The sequence below is a fragment of the Erythrolamprus reginae genome, chromosome Z, assembly GCF_031021105.1.
Source record: "Erythrolamprus reginae isolate rEryReg1 chromosome Z, rEryReg1.hap1, whole genome shotgun sequence".
In the NCBI taxonomy this organism is placed as follows: Eukaryota; Metazoa; Chordata; class Lepidosauria; order Squamata; family Dipsadidae; genus Erythrolamprus; species Erythrolamprus reginae.
In genome coordinates this window covers 13,379,458-13,397,443 of record NC_091963.1, presented here as the reverse complement: position 1 = coordinate 13,397,443, position 17,986 = coordinate 13,379,458, and the positions used below count along the sequence as shown (strand labels likewise).

The 17,986-nt window shown below is 41.8% G+C and overlaps 1 protein-coding gene across 3 annotated transcripts in view; it reads left to right on the top strand.

Moving 5' to 3' along the window:
- Positions 1 to 17,986, top strand: part of NCAPG2 (non-SMC condensin II complex subunit G2) — an 80,767-nt gene that overhangs the window by 40,701 nt on the left and 22,080 nt on the right. For 2 of the 3 annotated variants that reach the window (XM_070729470.1, XM_070729469.1), the window contains 7 exons: positions 1,377 to 1,480; positions 5,743 to 5,916; positions 12,001 to 12,071; positions 12,266 to 12,419; positions 12,513 to 12,683; positions 16,062 to 16,178; positions 16,275 to 16,418. In XM_070729470.1, the coding sequence (XP_070585571.1) occupies positions 1,377 to 1,480; positions 5,743 to 5,916; positions 12,001 to 12,071; positions 12,266 to 12,419; positions 12,513 to 12,683; positions 16,062 to 16,178; positions 16,275 to 16,418 (935 nt within the window). The remainder of the gene's footprint in view (positions 1 to 1,376; positions 1,481 to 5,742; positions 5,917 to 12,000; positions 12,072 to 12,265; positions 12,420 to 12,512; positions 12,684 to 16,061; positions 16,179 to 16,274; positions 16,419 to 17,986) is intronic. The other variant, XM_070729471.1, reaches the window with a different exon arrangement.

Below are 17,986 nucleotides of genomic sequence, written 5' to 3'. Positions count from 1 at the left end.
TCTAATCACTTAGTCACCTAATGACTAATTGTGGCCGGGGTGGGTTCTGGTTTTCTTCGCTGCCGGTTTATTTATTTATTTATTAAATTTGTATGCCGCCCCTCTCCGCAGACTCGGGGCGGCTCACAACAGCAACAGAAAAACAGTGTAAAATACAAATTCAATAATTAGAAAGCTAAAACCCCATAATTTAAAAACATTCACAAAACATACCATACATAAACAATTGAAGATATTTCAATTCCCCCATGCCTGACGACAGAGGTGGGTCTTAAGGAGTTTGCGAAAGGCAAGGAGGGTGGGGGCTGTTCTAATCTCGGGGGAGCTGGTTCCAGAGGGTTGGGGCCGCCACAGAGCAGGCTCTTCCCCTGGGACCCGCCAAACGACATTGTTTGGTCAACGGGACCTGGAGAAGGCCAACTCTGGGACCTAATCGGTCGCTGGGATTCGTGCGGCAGAAGGCGGTCCCGGAGATATTCTGGTCCGATGCCATGAAGGGCTTTATAGGTCAAGACCAACACTTTGAATTGTGACCGGAAATTGATCGGCAACCAATGCAGACTGCAGAGTGTTGGTGTAACATGGGCATACTTTGGGAAGCCCATGATTGCTCTCGCAGCTGCATTCTGCACAATCTCAAGGTTTGCTCCTTGACCAGCTTCTGCACATGTCGGTCTCAACAACTATAGTGTTCACTTAATGATTGTGATATTCACACTTACCAGCACAGAGTTTGCCTAACAATTGCTGCAAAAAACATTGCAAAATCATTAACCATGTGACCGACCCATTTCATGACTCTTATAACTTATTGACCGTAATGGGCATACTCTATCGCGCTTGTATGTCAAAGACTTATATTTCCACACATTCACAAAGAAGCCCTCTATTGCTTTTTTGTAAATGACCAGGCACAGTAATTGTTTCTGAAGAATGATGAGCTAAACTGAATGTGTTAGAAAGAAACAAGAAAAATAAGTTGATTGTGATGCATGAATAAAAAGTGCTAATTATTGAACAGGCATATTTTAAAATGAAAATAGTACTTAACTTTTCATCAACATATTAGTCATTGAGGGTTAACTATAGTCCCATTTTAAATAATTTATTTTTGATGTGGTTTTAAGTTATAAATGTGAACATGTTCAAAACCATTTACAAATCTACTGGATTCCCTAATGAAATACACAAGTTGATAAAATATTAATCTAAGCAGCTGCATGCACTTATTGCATTGCTTTTATTTATTTTGTTGAAGTGTACATACAGTACACAGTACTATTTTTTAATGAAGCAATAGTTGGGCCAGGTGCTTTACTGTCCACACTGACACTTGTCATTTTTCATAACTGAGATACTTTGTTCTTTAATTCCAGCTAAACTCATGCTTACCATTCGGAATTGCTTAAACAGCTGTATCCAACAGAAGTTAAAGGAATCTGAGGGTGGAGATGAACACAGTGAGAAAGAAAACATGAGTGTAAGATTTACTTACTTACTTACTTACTTACTTACTTACTTACTTACTTACTTACTTACTTACTTACTTACTTACTTACTTATTTACTTACTTATTAGATTTGTATGCCGCCCCTTTCCGTAGACTCGTAGATCAGTGTTTTAATCAAAAATGGCTTTATGACCTGGCTTGGATTAGTGATGTTCCATGGATTATTAAAACTAGCATATTTTGCTGCTTTATCTAATAAAAATGTTTCTCAACATTACAGCCTTCCATTTCAAAGAAGCTCTTACGTAAATTGTATTAAAGGGATTGTTTAAATTTCAATCTTGTCCTGAGTGAGTAGCAACTTCATGAATTGTTACACAATGCATAGCCTAGCACTGTGATGACACACATGCCACAGATGGCCCACAGAGCCATATCTGCTGGCACGTGAGCTGTTGCTCCAACTCAGCTCCAGCGCACATGTGTGGTGTCTAGCTGATTTTCAGCTCGCGCGGAGACTCGGATGGCATTTTGGGGTGTGTGTGTGAAGCCGTTTTCACCTCCCCAGGCTCCCGGAATAACTTTGGAGGGCGAAAAACGCGCCTACTGTGCCCATAGGAAGTCGGAAAGCGGAGGAAGGGGGGGGGTTGTGTCTGCATGAGGGGGAGTGAAGCAGCATGGAGAAGGTCACGCACACATGCGTGGAAAGAATGGGGTGTAGGGAGCATTGAACTACAAGTTGGGGCATGCACGTACATGCAATAGCGTATGTGCATGTGCTTTAGATACCCAAGGAAAAAAAGGTTCACCATTGATCTAGCAGGGGTGCCTGGTGGCCATTATGTTATTATTGAGGAGTGTTAGTTTATCATTTAAATTGTTTATGAAAATGTTTTTCCAGTCAACACTGCTTTTGACAATCTTGATAGCAAGCTGAAATAGGCTGTGCTTTTGATGTCACCTACCTGTTCATTTACCTTCCTCTAAAATACACTGCTCAAAAAAATAAAGGGAACACTTAGAATATTCATTGAGAATATTTCATTCATTCAGATCTAGGATATGTTATTTGAGTGTTACCTTAATTAAATAAAGGGAACACTTAAACAACAGAATATATCCCCTTATATAGAGCGCTGGTGAGACCACATTTGGAATACTGTGTTCAGTTCTGGAGACCTCACCTACAAAAAGATATTGACAAAATTGAACGGGTCCAAAGACGGGCTACAAGAATGGTGGAAGGTCTTAAGCATAAAACGTATCAGGAAAGACTTAATGAACTCAATCTGTATAGTCTGGAGGACAGAAGGGAAAGGGGGGACATGATCGAAACATTTAAATATGTTAAAGGGTTAAATAAGGTTCAGGAGGGAAGTGTTTTTAATAGGAAAGTGAACACAAGAACAAGGGGACACAATCTGAGGTTAGTTGGGGCAAAGATCAAAAGCAACGTGAGAAAATATTATTTCACTGAAAGAGTAGTAGATCCTTGGAACAAACTTCCAGCAGACGTGGTTGGTAAATCCACAGTAACTGAATTTAAACATGCCTGGGATAAACAGATATCCATTGTAAGATAAAATACAGGAAATAATATAAGGGCAGACTAGATGGACCATGAGGTCTTTTTCTGCCGTCAGTCTTCTATGTTTCTATGTTTCTATAACTCCAAGTATTCAATGAGAATATTTCATTCATTCAGATCTAGGATGTGTTATTTGAGTGTATCGGCAAGAAGGTGGTGTGTAATTATATCTGGTGTGATGATGGTTTGTGATATCATACAAGACATATAAGTCACACAAGATATATAATTCATTGCTAATTTGTTAGAGATGGCAATGAACTTATTACTTCACACAAGATTCTGTTAAATGTATCCTTAAAATAAAGTTATTGGTGATGCTTCTCGTCTGGACTATCTCACAAGTCTGACGTGAATCTTGCAAGTCTCAAAATAAGGAGGTAGTCCATGACTTACAATCTTACATTTAACAACTGTTCAGAGTTATAGCGGCATTGAAAAGGGTGATTGGTCCTCGCATCTGTGATTGTAGTAGCATCCCCACAGTCACATGATCAAAATTCAGGCACTTGGCAACTGGCATATCAATCAATATCAACTTTATTTGATTAGTCAATCGACCATATCAAAGCGAGAAAAAGGACCATATCGGTCGTCATAAAACTGTGACTGGTTAAAATACAATAAAATTGGCTAAAATAGAGGGAATTTGAATAAATAATAAGTTAAAATGCAGTATAATAAGCTAAAATTGAGTGGTAAAACATGAGACTATAACTCATGCAAAGGATTATATTAAACAAATCTAAGATACTGATATAAAATATTCTTAAGTAAGTTCATCTCCTTTGCATGCCACCCCGATATGTTCTATAAAATGTATTCTCATCTGAACAGCCCTGACTATAAACTTAGCGGTTCTAGAAACTACATATATATTTGTACCCTGAAGAAAATATGATAATTGTTTATTACAGTCCCAGTGTATGATTTTGTCAAGTAGGGGCTGTAACTACTGAGGTCTTACTGAGGAGTATAGTTTACAATTGAGTAGCACATGTGCAATGTCTTCTATTTCTGGTGCACCACAAATGCATGTTTTCTCAAAATATGGTACTTGGTGGAATCGTCCATATTTGACCATAGAATCTAACTGCTAAAATCTTGCTCTAGTGAGTGGTGTTCTATGGTATTGGGTCAGACCCATTGTCAGATATTTTTCTAATTGAAAGGCTGTTTTGTTCTTGGCTAACCATTTCAGTGACCTGCACTTAGAAAGTGCCTCAATATCAGTTTGTGCATTAACATCTAAAACTCTTTGTTTAAATATTTCCTTGGCCTGATGTCCAGCTGAAAGCAGGTGTTGCATTGAGAAACAGAAATATAGGGTGGTTTGAGAACACATAATTAAGACAGTTGCAGCATCCCACAGTCATACGATCTCCGTTTGTGACCTTCCTAGCTAGCTCCCAACAAGCAAAATCAATGAAGGAAGCCAGATTGACTTAACCTCTCTAGGATTACTTAACAGTTGCAGTGGTCCATTTAAAACGGGCAAAAAAGCTGAAATCAAGTGCAACTCCCTGAACAATTGTCCTTTTTTAGCTACAGAAATTCTGGTCCCAATTGTGGTCATAAGCTGAGGACCACACGTATCTCTTCCCCTCTCACTTTTCAGACCAGGAAATTAGGGAGAGTCTCTTCTCAGATTCTTGCTACACCTCCGACCTTCTGCAGACTTTATACTGCTTGTCACACCATTGCCTCATCTACAGTTCTTCTTTTTGTTTCCCAAGGTTATTTTCACATACCTTTTTTTTTTTTTAGAATAGAATAGAATTTTATTGGCCAAGTGTGATTGGACACACAAGGAATTTGTCTTGGTGCATATGCTCTCAACGTACATAAAATAAAATATACATTTGTCAAGAATCATGTGGTACAACACTTAATGATTGTCATAGGGGTCAAATAAGCAATGAAGAAGCAATATTAATAAAAATCTTAGGATATACGCAACAAGTTACAGTCATACAGTCAACATGGGAGGGAATGGGTGATAAGAATGATGAGAAAAATTAGTAGGATAGAAGTGCAGATTTAGTAGAAAGTCTGACAGTGTTGAGGGAATTATTTGTTTAGTAGAGTGATGGCGTTCGGGAAAAAACTGTTCTTGTGTCTAGTTGTCTTGGTGTGCAGTGCTCTGTAGCGACGTTTTGAGGCTAGGAGTTGAAACAATTTGTGTCCAGGATGTGAGGGGTCAGTAAATATTTTACCCGCCCTCTTTTTGACTCGTGCAGTATACAGGTCCTCAATGGAAGGCAGATTGGCAGCAATTGTTTTTTCGGCAATTCTGATTATCCTCTGAAGTCTGTGTCGATCCTGTTGGGTTGCAGCACCAAACCAGACAGTTATAGAGGTGCAGATGACAGACTCAATGATTCCTCTATAGAACTGAATCAGCAGCTCCTTGGGCAGTTTGAGCTTCCTGAGCTGGCGCAGAAAGAACATTCTTTGTTGTGCTTTTTTGATGATGTTTTTGATGTTAGGTGACCATTTTAGGTCTTGAGATATGATAGAACCTAGAAATTTGAAGGTCTCTATTTATACAGGCTGTGACTTCGGAACTTCCCTGTGAGCACTGATTCTGCCTTAAATAATGCAAGCCTTCGCATACATATTATTCCATTTTTAAAGTAACCTTAATTTGAGGCGTATTATTTAAGAATGGCACAATTACCGTATAATCTATTTTGCATTTCAGGTAGCAGATGACGTCCTTTCAGTTGATGACATACCTTCGATGGCTGGCTTGCTTGAAACTATTGTAATTCTCTGGAGAAATATTCTGAAACCACTTGACCACGACGAAGAAGCAAAAAATTTGATGGTCCAAAAGTTTGCTTCTGTGATACCAGAATATTTAGAAATATTTAAGGTAAATGTCAGTTAAAATTGACTTACTTTTATTATTATTTATTACCGTATTTTCCGGCGTATAAGACGACTTTTTAACCCCTGAAAATCTTTTCCAAAGTGGGGGGTCGTCTTATAGGCCGGATACTGCGCCCATTCCACAGCCGCGGGCGGGAGGAGGCCGGGAGCGGGATTGAGGGAGGGGGGGGGGAGCGGACCCGCGCTCACTTTCGGCTCCGGGGACTGCGGGTGGCTATGGCGCCGAAAGGAAAAAGCGCTGCTGTTGATGCTGTCGCTGCCGCCTGAGGCGGCGGCACTCGAATCTGGCGTGGTGGAAAATCTGGAGGCAGGCAAAGATTTTCCACCACGCCAGATTCGAGTGCCGCCGCCTCAGGCGGCAGCGACAGCAGCAACAGCAGCGCGTTGATGAAGCCGGCGAGGGAGCTCCGGAATCGGTTGGCGCTTGCCCGATGCCTTGTTTTTTTATTTCCCCCTTTGGTTTCTCTTCACAGGCGGGAGTTCGGGAGGCAAGGGAGCGCTCGAGGAGACAGCGTCTTGCGGCATCGCTCAGCAACTTCTTTTTCCTTTCGGCGCCATAGCCATCCGCAGTCCCCGGAGCCGAAAGTGAGCGCGGGTCCGCTCCGCCCGCCCGGTTTGCAAGCGGCGGAGATCCCGGGCTGCTTGGCCGAGCGGGGCTTCCATTCAGGACGGGGGCAGGAGGGAGGGAGGGAAGGGAAACGCAGCCCTTTGCCTCAACCCGCCGGCTCCGGGGACTGCGGGTGGCTATGGCGCCGAAAGGAAAAAGAAGTTGCTGAGCGTCCCTTCGTCGTAAACCCGACAGGAGGCGATGCCGCAAGACGCTGTCTCCTCGAGCGCTCCCTTGCCTCCCGAACTCCCGCCTGTGAAGAGAAACCAAAGGGGGAAATAAAAAAACAAGGCGTCGGGCGAGCGCCAACCACTCCCGGCGGCAGGAACTGCGGGGGGTAGCCGGCATAACAAGCCCTTGCCGCAGCTATCCGCCGCTTCTTTCTTCTCCGCCTTGCCTCCGCTACTCCCGCCGCCGCCTTTGCCTCTTGCCCGGCGGGGAGAGCAAAGGCGGCGGCGGGAGTAGCGGAGGCGAGGCGGAGAAGAAAGAAGCGGCGGATAGCTGCGGCAAGGGCTCGTTAGCCGGAGCGTCCGCCGGCTACCCCCCGCAGTTCCTGCCGCCGGGAAGCAGCCCCTTTACATTAGCGGTGGCTGCAACGGCACTGGCGATGCGGCCGCTAGCCGCTCCGAGCGGTGTGGGAACGGCCACCCCTCTCACAGTCCGGTCCCGGGCTGACAGTAAAGGGGCTGCTTCCCATCCTCCTGCCAGCTTGCTCAGAAGGAAACCTTCTGAGAAGGAGGATGGGAAGCAGCCCCTTTACTGTCAGCCCGGGACTGGACTGTGAGAGGGGTGGGCGTTCCCACAGCGCTCGGAGCGGCTAGCGGCCGGATCGCCAGCGCCGCTGTAGCCACCGTTGTGGGAGGAGCCTCAGAAAGAAAATAAGAGAGAACAAGAGAGAGAGAGAGAACAAGAGAGAGGGAGAGAGGTGATTCTTGAAGCATATGGTAAAAAGCACCCAAATAATAAGAAACACCCCCCCCCCCAGCCCACACCTGTGTTTGAAAAGAATAAAAGAGAAAAAAACCCCAGCCCTCAACTGGTTTTGGAAATGGTTCGAGTGTGTATACACACACACACACACACACACACACACACACACACGTGTAAGGGGGGGAGAGAGACAGGGATGGAAAAAGAGGAGAAGTGAGAGGGAGAAGGAATGAGGGAAAACGGGAGGAAGAGAGAGAAATGAGAAACATGAGAGAGAAAAGGGGGAAAGACAGGAGAAGAACCCAGAAATGAGACAGTGGTATAAATTTGAGGAGGGATGATTGATGATTGACTGTATTTATAAGGGGATGTTACATGGGATTGTATATATGAGGGGGTTATTTATGTGTGTGTGTGTGTGTGTGTGTGTGTGTATGTATGTATGTATGTATGTATGTATGTATGTATTTATTTATTTATTAGATTTGTGTAATTTTGGTTGGTGGTGTGCCCCAGGATTTTGTAAATGTAAAAAATGTGCCCCGGTTCAAAAAAGGTTGAAAATCACTGCTCTAGCAGGTGGTAAATCAGCACTCCTTTTAACTGACAAGGGACCCATTTCCCAGACTTTGATAATTTCCCCAGGTATTTTTGTACCTACTTGACCAACATTATTAGTGGTTGCAAAATTGAATGTTAAACTGGATGCATTTATTTCTGCCTGTTTGTATTTGTTCTTATGTTTAACCATTGAAAATGTACTTTTCCTCCAAAAAGAATCATCTTTCCATATTTCTTAGGCAACATTTTAAAATAACTTTAAAAGCTGAGGTCATATTATTCACCCTGCTCTGTATCATAGCACACTGCACAGTACTGAAAATTGGCAGGGTCACTAATTAAACCCGACAAGTTAAAATCTGTTTAAGTGACATTGCAAGAGGATAAAGACAGAAAGTGCGGAAAGAGGAAAAAATGGATGGGCTGTTTGGATTGCCATATCATGATATCACATACAGATTCTCATTCCATAATAGATTCTCACATAGGTGTCAGCATGCTGCATGTTAGACTGAAAGATACCTGCAGAATAGATGGTAGGAGAAAGAAAAATAGCCAGGTTCACCTTTTTGTGTTGACAAATTATGATGAGTTATAATAATAAACTTAATTGTGGTGAGGAGAAATATGAGAGGCAGACAAGACAGATAGACAGAGACATATGGAGAGATAGACAGAAGAGTGCTCCCACTTGGCTCTCTCTCTCTAAATAATTCATTCATAATTTTAACAATAAGATCTTCATCATTAGCAATTAAAATATTGTGTTATCATGTTCAGAAATGATTTTTTTCTCAATGCAAGTACATCATAGACCTAGACTCAGTCAGGTCTATGATGTACAGAAGAGGGGTAGTCTTATACGGCGAGTATATCTCAAATTCTATATTTTAACTGGAAAAGTTAGGGGGTCGTCTTATACACCCAGTCGTCTTATACGCCGGAAAATACGGTAGATTTGTATGCCCACCCACCCCTCTCCGAAGACTTGGGGCGGCTCACAGGATACAATATAAAACAGTGAATACAGAGACAAATCTAATTAAATTAAAAAATACTACATAAGCTAAAAAAAGCCCCAATATATTAAAATCAATCAAACAAATTCACTCGCACCCCTACATCACATTTATTGACCAGGGGGGTCTAGATCTAATTGCCTCTAGCCTGACGACATAAGTGAGTTTTGAGACTCTTGCGAAAGGTGAGGAGTGTGGAGGCAGTGCAAATCTCTGGGGGAGCTGATTCCAGAGGGCCAGGCCGCCCTCAGAGAAGACTCTTTCCCTCGGCTCCGCCAAACGACATTGGTTGATGGGACCTGGATAAGGCCAACTCGATGGGACCTAACCAGACACTGGGATTCATATGGCAGAAGGTGGTACCCAGCGTTCCCTGTAAGCTGCACGCATGCGCGTACCCCAAAATACCCCCCCGCACAGCCTTTTCCATGGGCGCGCACTCCCCATCCCCCTGCCAGCCTGCGGGGGGGGGGGCGGGGAAGTGCCGGCAGTAGGAGGAAAGGGAGCGGTGGCCGCCCCTGCCTCCCCACGGTGCCTCTGGCCCCCTCGCGCCCCTGGCCTCTCGGCCCTGCCCCCCGCCCGCCCGATCTGCCCCCTCTCCTCCTCCTCCACCTTCTGCCTTGGGGCACGACTTCTCTCTCCCCCTCTTGCGGTGGCGGCGGCTGCGGCTTCTCCTCGGGATGGAAGTACTCCCAGCCAGGGGGCTGCGAGAGAGGGCTTTCTCCGTGGGCTTCAGGAATGCCCGCCCTGACCCTCTCGCAGCCCCTTCGCTGGGAGCGCTTTCGTCCCGGACTTCCAGCAAGGGGGCTGCAGTAGAGGCAGGGCAGGCGTTCCCGAAGCGCTCGGAAAAAGCGCTCTCGCAGCCCCCTTGCTGAGAGAGAGAGAGGGAGAGAGAAAGTAACTGAGAGAGAGAGAGAGAAAGGGGGGGAGAGAGACAGCAAGAGAGAGAAGAGAAAGAAAGCAAGAGAGATAGAAAGAAAGAGTGAAAGAGAAAGAAAGCAATATATAGAGAGAAAGAAAACAGAGAAAGAGAGAGAGAGAGCAAGAGGGGGGGAGAGAAAGAGAGAAATGACTCTTGATTTAAAGCATATGGTAAAAAGCACCCAAATAATAACAGGAAAACCCCCCCAGCTGTTTGTGTGTGTGAGTGTGTGTGTGTGTGAACTCTTGAACCATTTCCAATAGCTCACCTGTTATTGGAAATGGTTCAAGAGTTCACACACACAAGGGGAGGAGACAGGGATGGAAAAAGAGGAGAAGATAGTAATAAAATAGATTTTGGTTTTGTTTTATTATTAATTTCTTTTAATAAAAAAAGAAGGGAATTATTTATTTATTTACTTATTTATACATACATACATACATACATACATACATACATACATACATACATACATGCATACTTCTATGCCGCCCAGTCCCTAAGGGACTGTCGCGCAGACACTATACTTTTTCGCCCAAACTGAAAAAAAATTAGAGGGAACATTGGTGGTACCACAAGTAATCTGGCTCGATGCCATGTAGGTCTTGGTAGGTCATTACCAACAATTCGAATTGCATCCGGAAACCAATCGACAACCGATGCAGGCTGCAGAGTGTTGGAGACACATGGGCATGTCTGGGGAGACCCATGATCGCTCGCATGGCTGCATTTTGCACAATTTGAAGTTTCTGAATTTGTTCTCTAGATGAATATTAACCAATTCTGGTTGTCGGTTGAGAACAAAACATCAGATAACATTACTAGTTTCAGATCCCATGTTTGCTGGAATATGTGGGATCTGAACAATCTATATGAGCTGGAATAATCTATATATTGCCATTAAAAACATGAGTTTAACTTAGGAGCACATTGCCGACATAATGGCCTGAATTGCAAAGGCTTAATGCCATTCATGAAAGTGATGAAAGTATAAGAACTAGCATTTGCTAGCACAATCTCTGACTAGGCTCAAATTGGACTGGGGTGGAAAGAAGCATAGTTTTGAGATTGAGAAAAAGACAGGAAGTTCCTGATCATTGGACAGGAATAAGGAAAATAATTCTGTCTAGTGTTCTATGAAATCACTTTTGCTTATTATACCTTGTTGTAGATAGCTCTTTGATATGGCAATTGTAATATTCATCTACATTTGATAAATCTTATTTTAATTTAAGACATAAATAATGTTTCAGCCTAGAGCCCTTTATTATTAATGGAGCTAAGATGAGTAGGCTCTTTTTTTTATACAGAACTACTATACAGTGTTCCCTCGATTTTCGTGGGGGATGCGTTCTGAGACCGCCCGCGAAAGTCGAATTTCTGCGATGTAGAGATGCGGAAGTAAATACACTATTTTTGGCTATGAACAGTATCCCAAGCCTTCCCTTAACACTTTAAACCCCTAAATTACAATTTCCCATTCCCCTAGCAGCCATTTAGATTATTACTTACTTATTTATTTATTTATTATTTATTTATTAAAATTTATTTTAAAAATGTTTTTTAAAGGCAGACAAAAGTTTGAAATGACATATGACGTCATCGGGCGGGGAAAACTGTGGTATATGGGGGAAAACCGCAAAGTATTTTTTAATTAATATTTATGAAAAACCGTTGTGTAGACATTCCGCGAAGTTCGAACCTGCGAAAATCAAGGGAACACTGTAACTTTATGAAAATGCCTTCAACAGCAGTTATCCAGCTGTGAACATTTTTATCCAAACTGAATGTAACTTCCAATAGGGTTGTTAGTTTATGTTTGTGGTACAGTCTGGACAGCCCAAATTATTGGGTAAGTGCTGCTGTAGAAGGAGGTGTTTTAATAAGTGTCAAGCTTGCTGTTTTATTTTTTCTGAAAGCTTATTGTTATGCTTTAAAATACAGGGATAGCATTTGATGTACTCTCAATTTTTCTGCTTAACTAAGATTCCTATTGGGTTTTATTTTGTATGTGTATGCTTCCCACAGGATGATCGTTGTGTGTGTCCAATAATGATGCTGGTGTCTTTCATCCCTCCTACTGCTATTCCTACATTCAGGTACGGCTTATCATTTCATAAAGCCGAAAATGTAGATCAAAAGCTTCTTCTTTGAAAGGAGGGCTCTATACTTTTGATTAATGAAAACTGTAGCTAAAAGACTGGAAAAAGGGGTTTTTGGGGTTTTTTTGGAGATAGATTTTTTTACTCTTTGATCTAGTTGAACGCCTCACCTTTTCTCTACTTGTCGCCAGCTGTGGTGTGTTTTCAAAGCTGAAGAGCATGAAACATGGTGTGACTGAAAAGACGTATTCTCCCCTACTTGACTGTCTGTGTCGCTGGGACAAATCAGAACATATCCTTGAATTGATTGCTGATTGGATAACGTCCGAGCCAAGAAATAGAGAGGTTTGCTGAATAGATTTGTGCAACTTCTGGGGTTGGTTTTATTGTTCTCTATTTCATGCTTACGAATAAAAGGATATTATTTCTTGCCCTTAGACTGATAAGACTGAACGGCGAGTACAGATCCAAGAAACGGATGTGCCAAAACGGGAACTGGCCCTTGATTATTTAGAATGTTTACTGACTCGTTGTGTGAACCGAAACTGCCTTTTGTCCCTCTCCAGAGATAAATTGAACCGGTTTTTGAAAGTTCTTGAATGTGGAAAGGTCAGCTCCACCATTATTATACAATCATCTAAAACAGTTCTAACGGGTTCTTCTAGTAATGATTCATTAGATGCAAGTGATTTCTTCCTGGATGTCCTTTATAGATAGTCCTTGCCGTATGACCAAAATTAGGCCCAGAATTTCCATTGCTAAACAAGGTGCTTGTTAAGTGAGTCTTAACAATATTTTTTTTTTGCCATATGGCTGTTAAGTGAATCACTGCAGCTGTTACGTGATCCAGTGCAGTTGTTAAGTAAATCACACAGTCCCTAAGTGCAACCTCCGTTAACTTTGTTGTTCAGGTTGCAAATGGTCATTGCATGGTTCTAGGACAGGGGTAGGCAAAGTTGGCTCTTCTATGACTTGTGGACTTCAACTCCCCGAATTCCTAAGCCAATCATGCTAGCTCAGGAATTCTGGGAGTTGAAGTCCACATGTCATAGAAGAGCCAATTTTGCCTAGCCCTGTTCAAGGACGGTGCAATAGCAATAGCATTTAGACTTATACACTGCTTCACAGTGCTTTACAGCCCTCTCTAAGCGGTTTACAGAGAGTAAGCATATTGCACCGAACAATCTGGGTCCTCATTTTATTGACTTTGGATGGATGGAAAGCTGAGTCAACCTTGAGCCTGGTGAGATTCCATCTGCCAAAGCAGCCGGTGATCAGCAGAAGTAGCTTGCAGTTCTACACTCCAACCACTGCACCATCGACGCTCTTGTAAATGCATGCTGGTTGCCAAGCACCTGACCATAGGATGATTGTTGTAAGTATGAGGACTCTTCATAAATCATTTTTTTCCACTGCATTTATAAACTTCAAACGGTCGCTAAAGAAATGATTATAAGTTGGGGATTATCTATATTTGTCCCGTAAGCACTTAATTAGATTAGATTTAGATTAGATTTATTGGATTTATATGCCGCCCCTCTCCGTAGACTCGGGGCAGCTCACAACAATGGCAAAAACTACATAGTGACAAATCTAATATTTACCAATCTAATTACAGTTTTAGGTTACAAAATTCATAAAAGCAACCCCAATATATATAAAAAACAAGCACACAATCAATCAAACACCAAAGCAACATGGGCAAGGGGGAGACGTTTCAATCCCCCCAATAATAAAGTTTTAAGCAGTTTTTTTTCCAACAAATGTAGCAAACAGTCAATTCATTCAGATGTACAGTTCCTCATAAAAATGGCTTTCTCCCTGCGTCCGGTATGTGTGCTAATATGGGTCCGTAGTGATTTAGGTAACATTACTTGTCTATGTAGAGCAGATATCCCAAAGGGGATCTCTTATCCACATACATGTGTTGTGTGTTGTTGGCTCCAATCTAGTGTCTGCCTTTACACAGAGCCATGGCGCAGTGGTTAGAATGCAGTATTGGAAGCTACTTCTGTTGACTGTCTGTTGCTAGCACTTCAGCAGTTCAAATCACACCGGCTCAAGGTTGACTCAGCCTTCCATCCTTCTGAGGTTGGTAGAATGAGAATTCAGATCGTTGGGGGCAAGAGGCCGACTCTGTAAACTGCTTAGAGAGGGCTGCAAAGCACTCTGAAGCAGTATATAAGCTTAACTGCTATTGCTGCACAGGGGCCTGAAGCGTGCTGCCGTGAGAATAACCTTAAAATATCATCCGTATTTCTTCGTAAAATGAACATATCTTAAAACTCTGTAGTGCATTAATATTTGGATTTGTTCATTTAACATTGAGCCGATTGGATGTTTATGTTGAGGTTGGTGGTGTGAAATTTATTTTCTGCTAGGATGACAATAAAGTTGCTGTGGGTGGACGTGACACTGAGAGGTACAGAAAAATCCTGCAGAATTATTTATTTATTTAACTTATTTATTGTATTTATATGCCGCTCATTCCAAAGCGGACTCAGAGTGGCTAACAAATTTCAAAAGCAAACCCGTTATTGGAGACCTCACCTACAAAAAGATATTGACAAAATTGAACAGGTCCAAAGACGGGCTACAAGAATGGTGGAAGGTCTTAAGCATAAAACGTATCAGGAAAGACTTCATGAGCTCAATCTGTATAGTCTGGAGGACAGAAGGGAAAGGGGGGACATGATCGAAGCATTTAAATATGTTAAAGGGTTAAATAAGGTTCAGGAGGGAAGTGTTTTTAATAGGAAAGTGAACACAAGAACAAGGGGACACAATCTGAAGTTAGTTGGGGGAAAGATCAAAAGCAACATGAGAAAATATTATTTTACTGAAAGAGTAGTAGATCCTTGGAACAAACTTCCAGCAGACGTGGTTGGTAAATCCACAGTAACTGAATTTAAACATGCCTGGGATAAACATATATCCATCCTAAGATAAAATATAGGAAATAGTATAAGGGCAGACTAGATGGACCATGAGGTCTTTTTCTGCCGTCAGTCTTCTATGTTTCTATGTTATACTGGCCTTTTGCATCAATAGCAGTGAACTGGTTACATCCTACAAAATCATCTGTTAAAAGAAAAGCAGTCTGCGCAGCTAACTTCCAGTTTCTTTCTTTTAAAATGGGTATCCACCCTGCTGCTCTATTGAAATTAGGGAACTAAAGAATGTAAAGCATAACACTCAGGTCATTGCCATTAAAATCAAAAGGAAAAAATAAAATAAAATTAACTCCCGTCAAATGTGATCCCAGCCTTATATGCTTTTAGGTATTTGGAACATTGGACATTTCTGTTTCAGAAAACAATATAAAACATTTTGATATAAATAAAACATCTACAAGTTTGAATGAAACAGGAAAGATACCAATACAGTGGTACCTCTGCTTAAGAACTTAATTCATTCTGTGACCAGATTCTTAAGTAGAAAAGTTTGTAAGTAGAAGCAATTTTTCCCGTAGGAATCAATGTAAAAGCAAATAATGTGTGCAAACCCATTAGGAAAGAAATAAAAGCTCGGAATTTGGGTGGGAGGAGGAGGAGGAGGAGGAAGAAGAAGAGAAGGACAGTTGCTGCCCAGAGCGAAGGGAGCGTTTCTTTTCTCTGGGCACTGTTAGAGGTGGAGAGGTAGAGAAAGGAAAATGTTTTGTTTGCTCTGGACTGCCAAAGCCTCCTTAAGCCTGAGATGGCCGGGATTAAAGGGGGAATGGCAGAAAACTGGCTGGGCCTTCGTGCTGCTCACAAATTCCCTGGGAAATTTTTCTGGACTCGGGTTCTTAAGTAGAAAATGGTTCTTAAGAAGAGGGAAAATTTTTTTTGAACACCCGGTTCCTATCTAGAAAAGTTCTTAAGTAGAGGCACCATTGTATTTCAAACCAAGTCTATAGAGGGATTTTTTTTAAAAAGAGAGTTTAAATATTTAACTGTATACTTTAATTTAATATTAATGATTCATATTTCTTTTCCCAATATGTAGGATGCGCTAGATTCTTATATTCAAGGGTGCGACCCGGCATATCATAACTTTTATCAAGCAACAGCTGTGAGAGTCTTCAGCCTCTACTGTAGATTCAATATACACCTATTACATAAGGTACTATAAGTTAAAGAGCTGCTATCCATCTGAGCATGAATGAATCTTAAACCCAGAAACTCCATTTTAGCTGGGAATGTTTCTTTCTCTTAACAGTTTGCCTCTGAAAAACAGGATTACCTCTCAAATTTGGGAAAGACAGGGAGCTGGATAGAAAATAGCGTTCTTCCTCATCTTTTGGTAGAGGAAGAAGAGGGTTATATGCAGCAATCCAGTAACATTTCTCAAGTGGTGATTAAGGTATTCTCTCTCTCTCTCTCTGTGTGTATACGTGTGTGTGTGTGTTGGTTTCCTGTTTAGCATGCTATATTATTTATTAGATGTTTATTCTCCTTTTATCACTTTATTTTTTTTAATAAAAATATATTTTTTATTGAAAATAAATGGGAAAGGGATACATAAAATAAAAGGACTGTACAGGTACCAATACAAATGTATATGAACTTTGAGTGTATAGTTGGACATCAGGTTACACATTTATATATAGAAAAAGGAAGAAGAGGGGAAAGGGAAAGAAGGAAACAACAAGAAAAGAAAGAAAAAGAGAAATAAATTCATATCCATAAATTTGTCAAGTATCGTAATTGTCAACTTATCTGTTCACCCGATGACTCTAAAACTTCTGAGATCTTTACTATCAGTATACATAATATTTGCGAAATTCTGAACTTGGGTTTGAGTTAACATTTTTGTCATCTTGAACTATTGGTCTTTTCCCCTTGATTTTTGTGGAATTGTGGAGTGGTTATTTGGATGGGAATTATGGGCTTCATGATGACTCCTTTTATTACTTTATAAGTAACTCAAGCAATGAACTTGCACAATACTCCTTCCTCTTCCTGTTATCCCCTCAACAGCAACCCTGTGACATAAGTTGTTCCAAGCTATACAAGCTGACACGGTAGGATGCCTCTAAACTGGGAAAGCAAACTATGTTTTGGGTTACTCTAAACTCAATACAGTTTACTATGGAGGTAATGTCTACATTGAGTCAGACAGATTATTCACGAACAGTTTGTTTTCGCAGTTTAGAGGCAACCTACACTAGTACAGTGGTACCAGGTTCTTAATAGAAAAGTTTGTAAGAAGAAGCAATTTTTCCCATAGCAATCAATGTAAAAGCAAATAATGTGTGCGATTAGGGAAATCACAGGGAGGGTGGAGCTCTGTTTCCTCCCAGGAGATTCTTAGAGTGGCCCCAGGGAGGCTTCATGTTTCCTCCCAGAGGATTCCTAGAGAGGCCCCACGGAGGCTTCTCCCCACCTTTTCCGACTCTGTTTCCTCCTAGGAGATTCCTAGAGAGGCCCCACGGAGGCTTCTCCATGTCTTTTTCAGTTACAATTTCGGAGGTTCGGGTTCTTAAGTGGAAAATGGCTCTTGCGTACGATTGTGGAGAGTGGAGGCCCTGTTTCCTCCCAGGAGATTCCTAGAGAAGTCCCATGGAGGCTTCTCCCTGCTTTTTCTAGCCCTGTTTCCTCCCAGGAGATTCCTAGAGAGGCCCCATGGAGGCTTCTCCCTGCCTTTTCCAGTTACAGTTTCGGAAGTTCGGGTTTGTAAGTGGAAAATGGTTCTTGAGAAGAGGGGGAAAAAATTTGAACACCTGGTTCTTATCAAGAAAAGTTCGTAAGTAGAGGCATTCTTAGGTAGAGGTACCACAGTATATAGAATTACTTCTGCATTTTAGTTTTCCATCTGATAAAAACACATTTTATTTTATTCACATTGTCTTTATAGTACAGTTTTCTTCCATGAGTTCAACCCTGTTCACTTCGCCTTCCTTTCCTTTCATTCTTTAACAATCCCGTGCA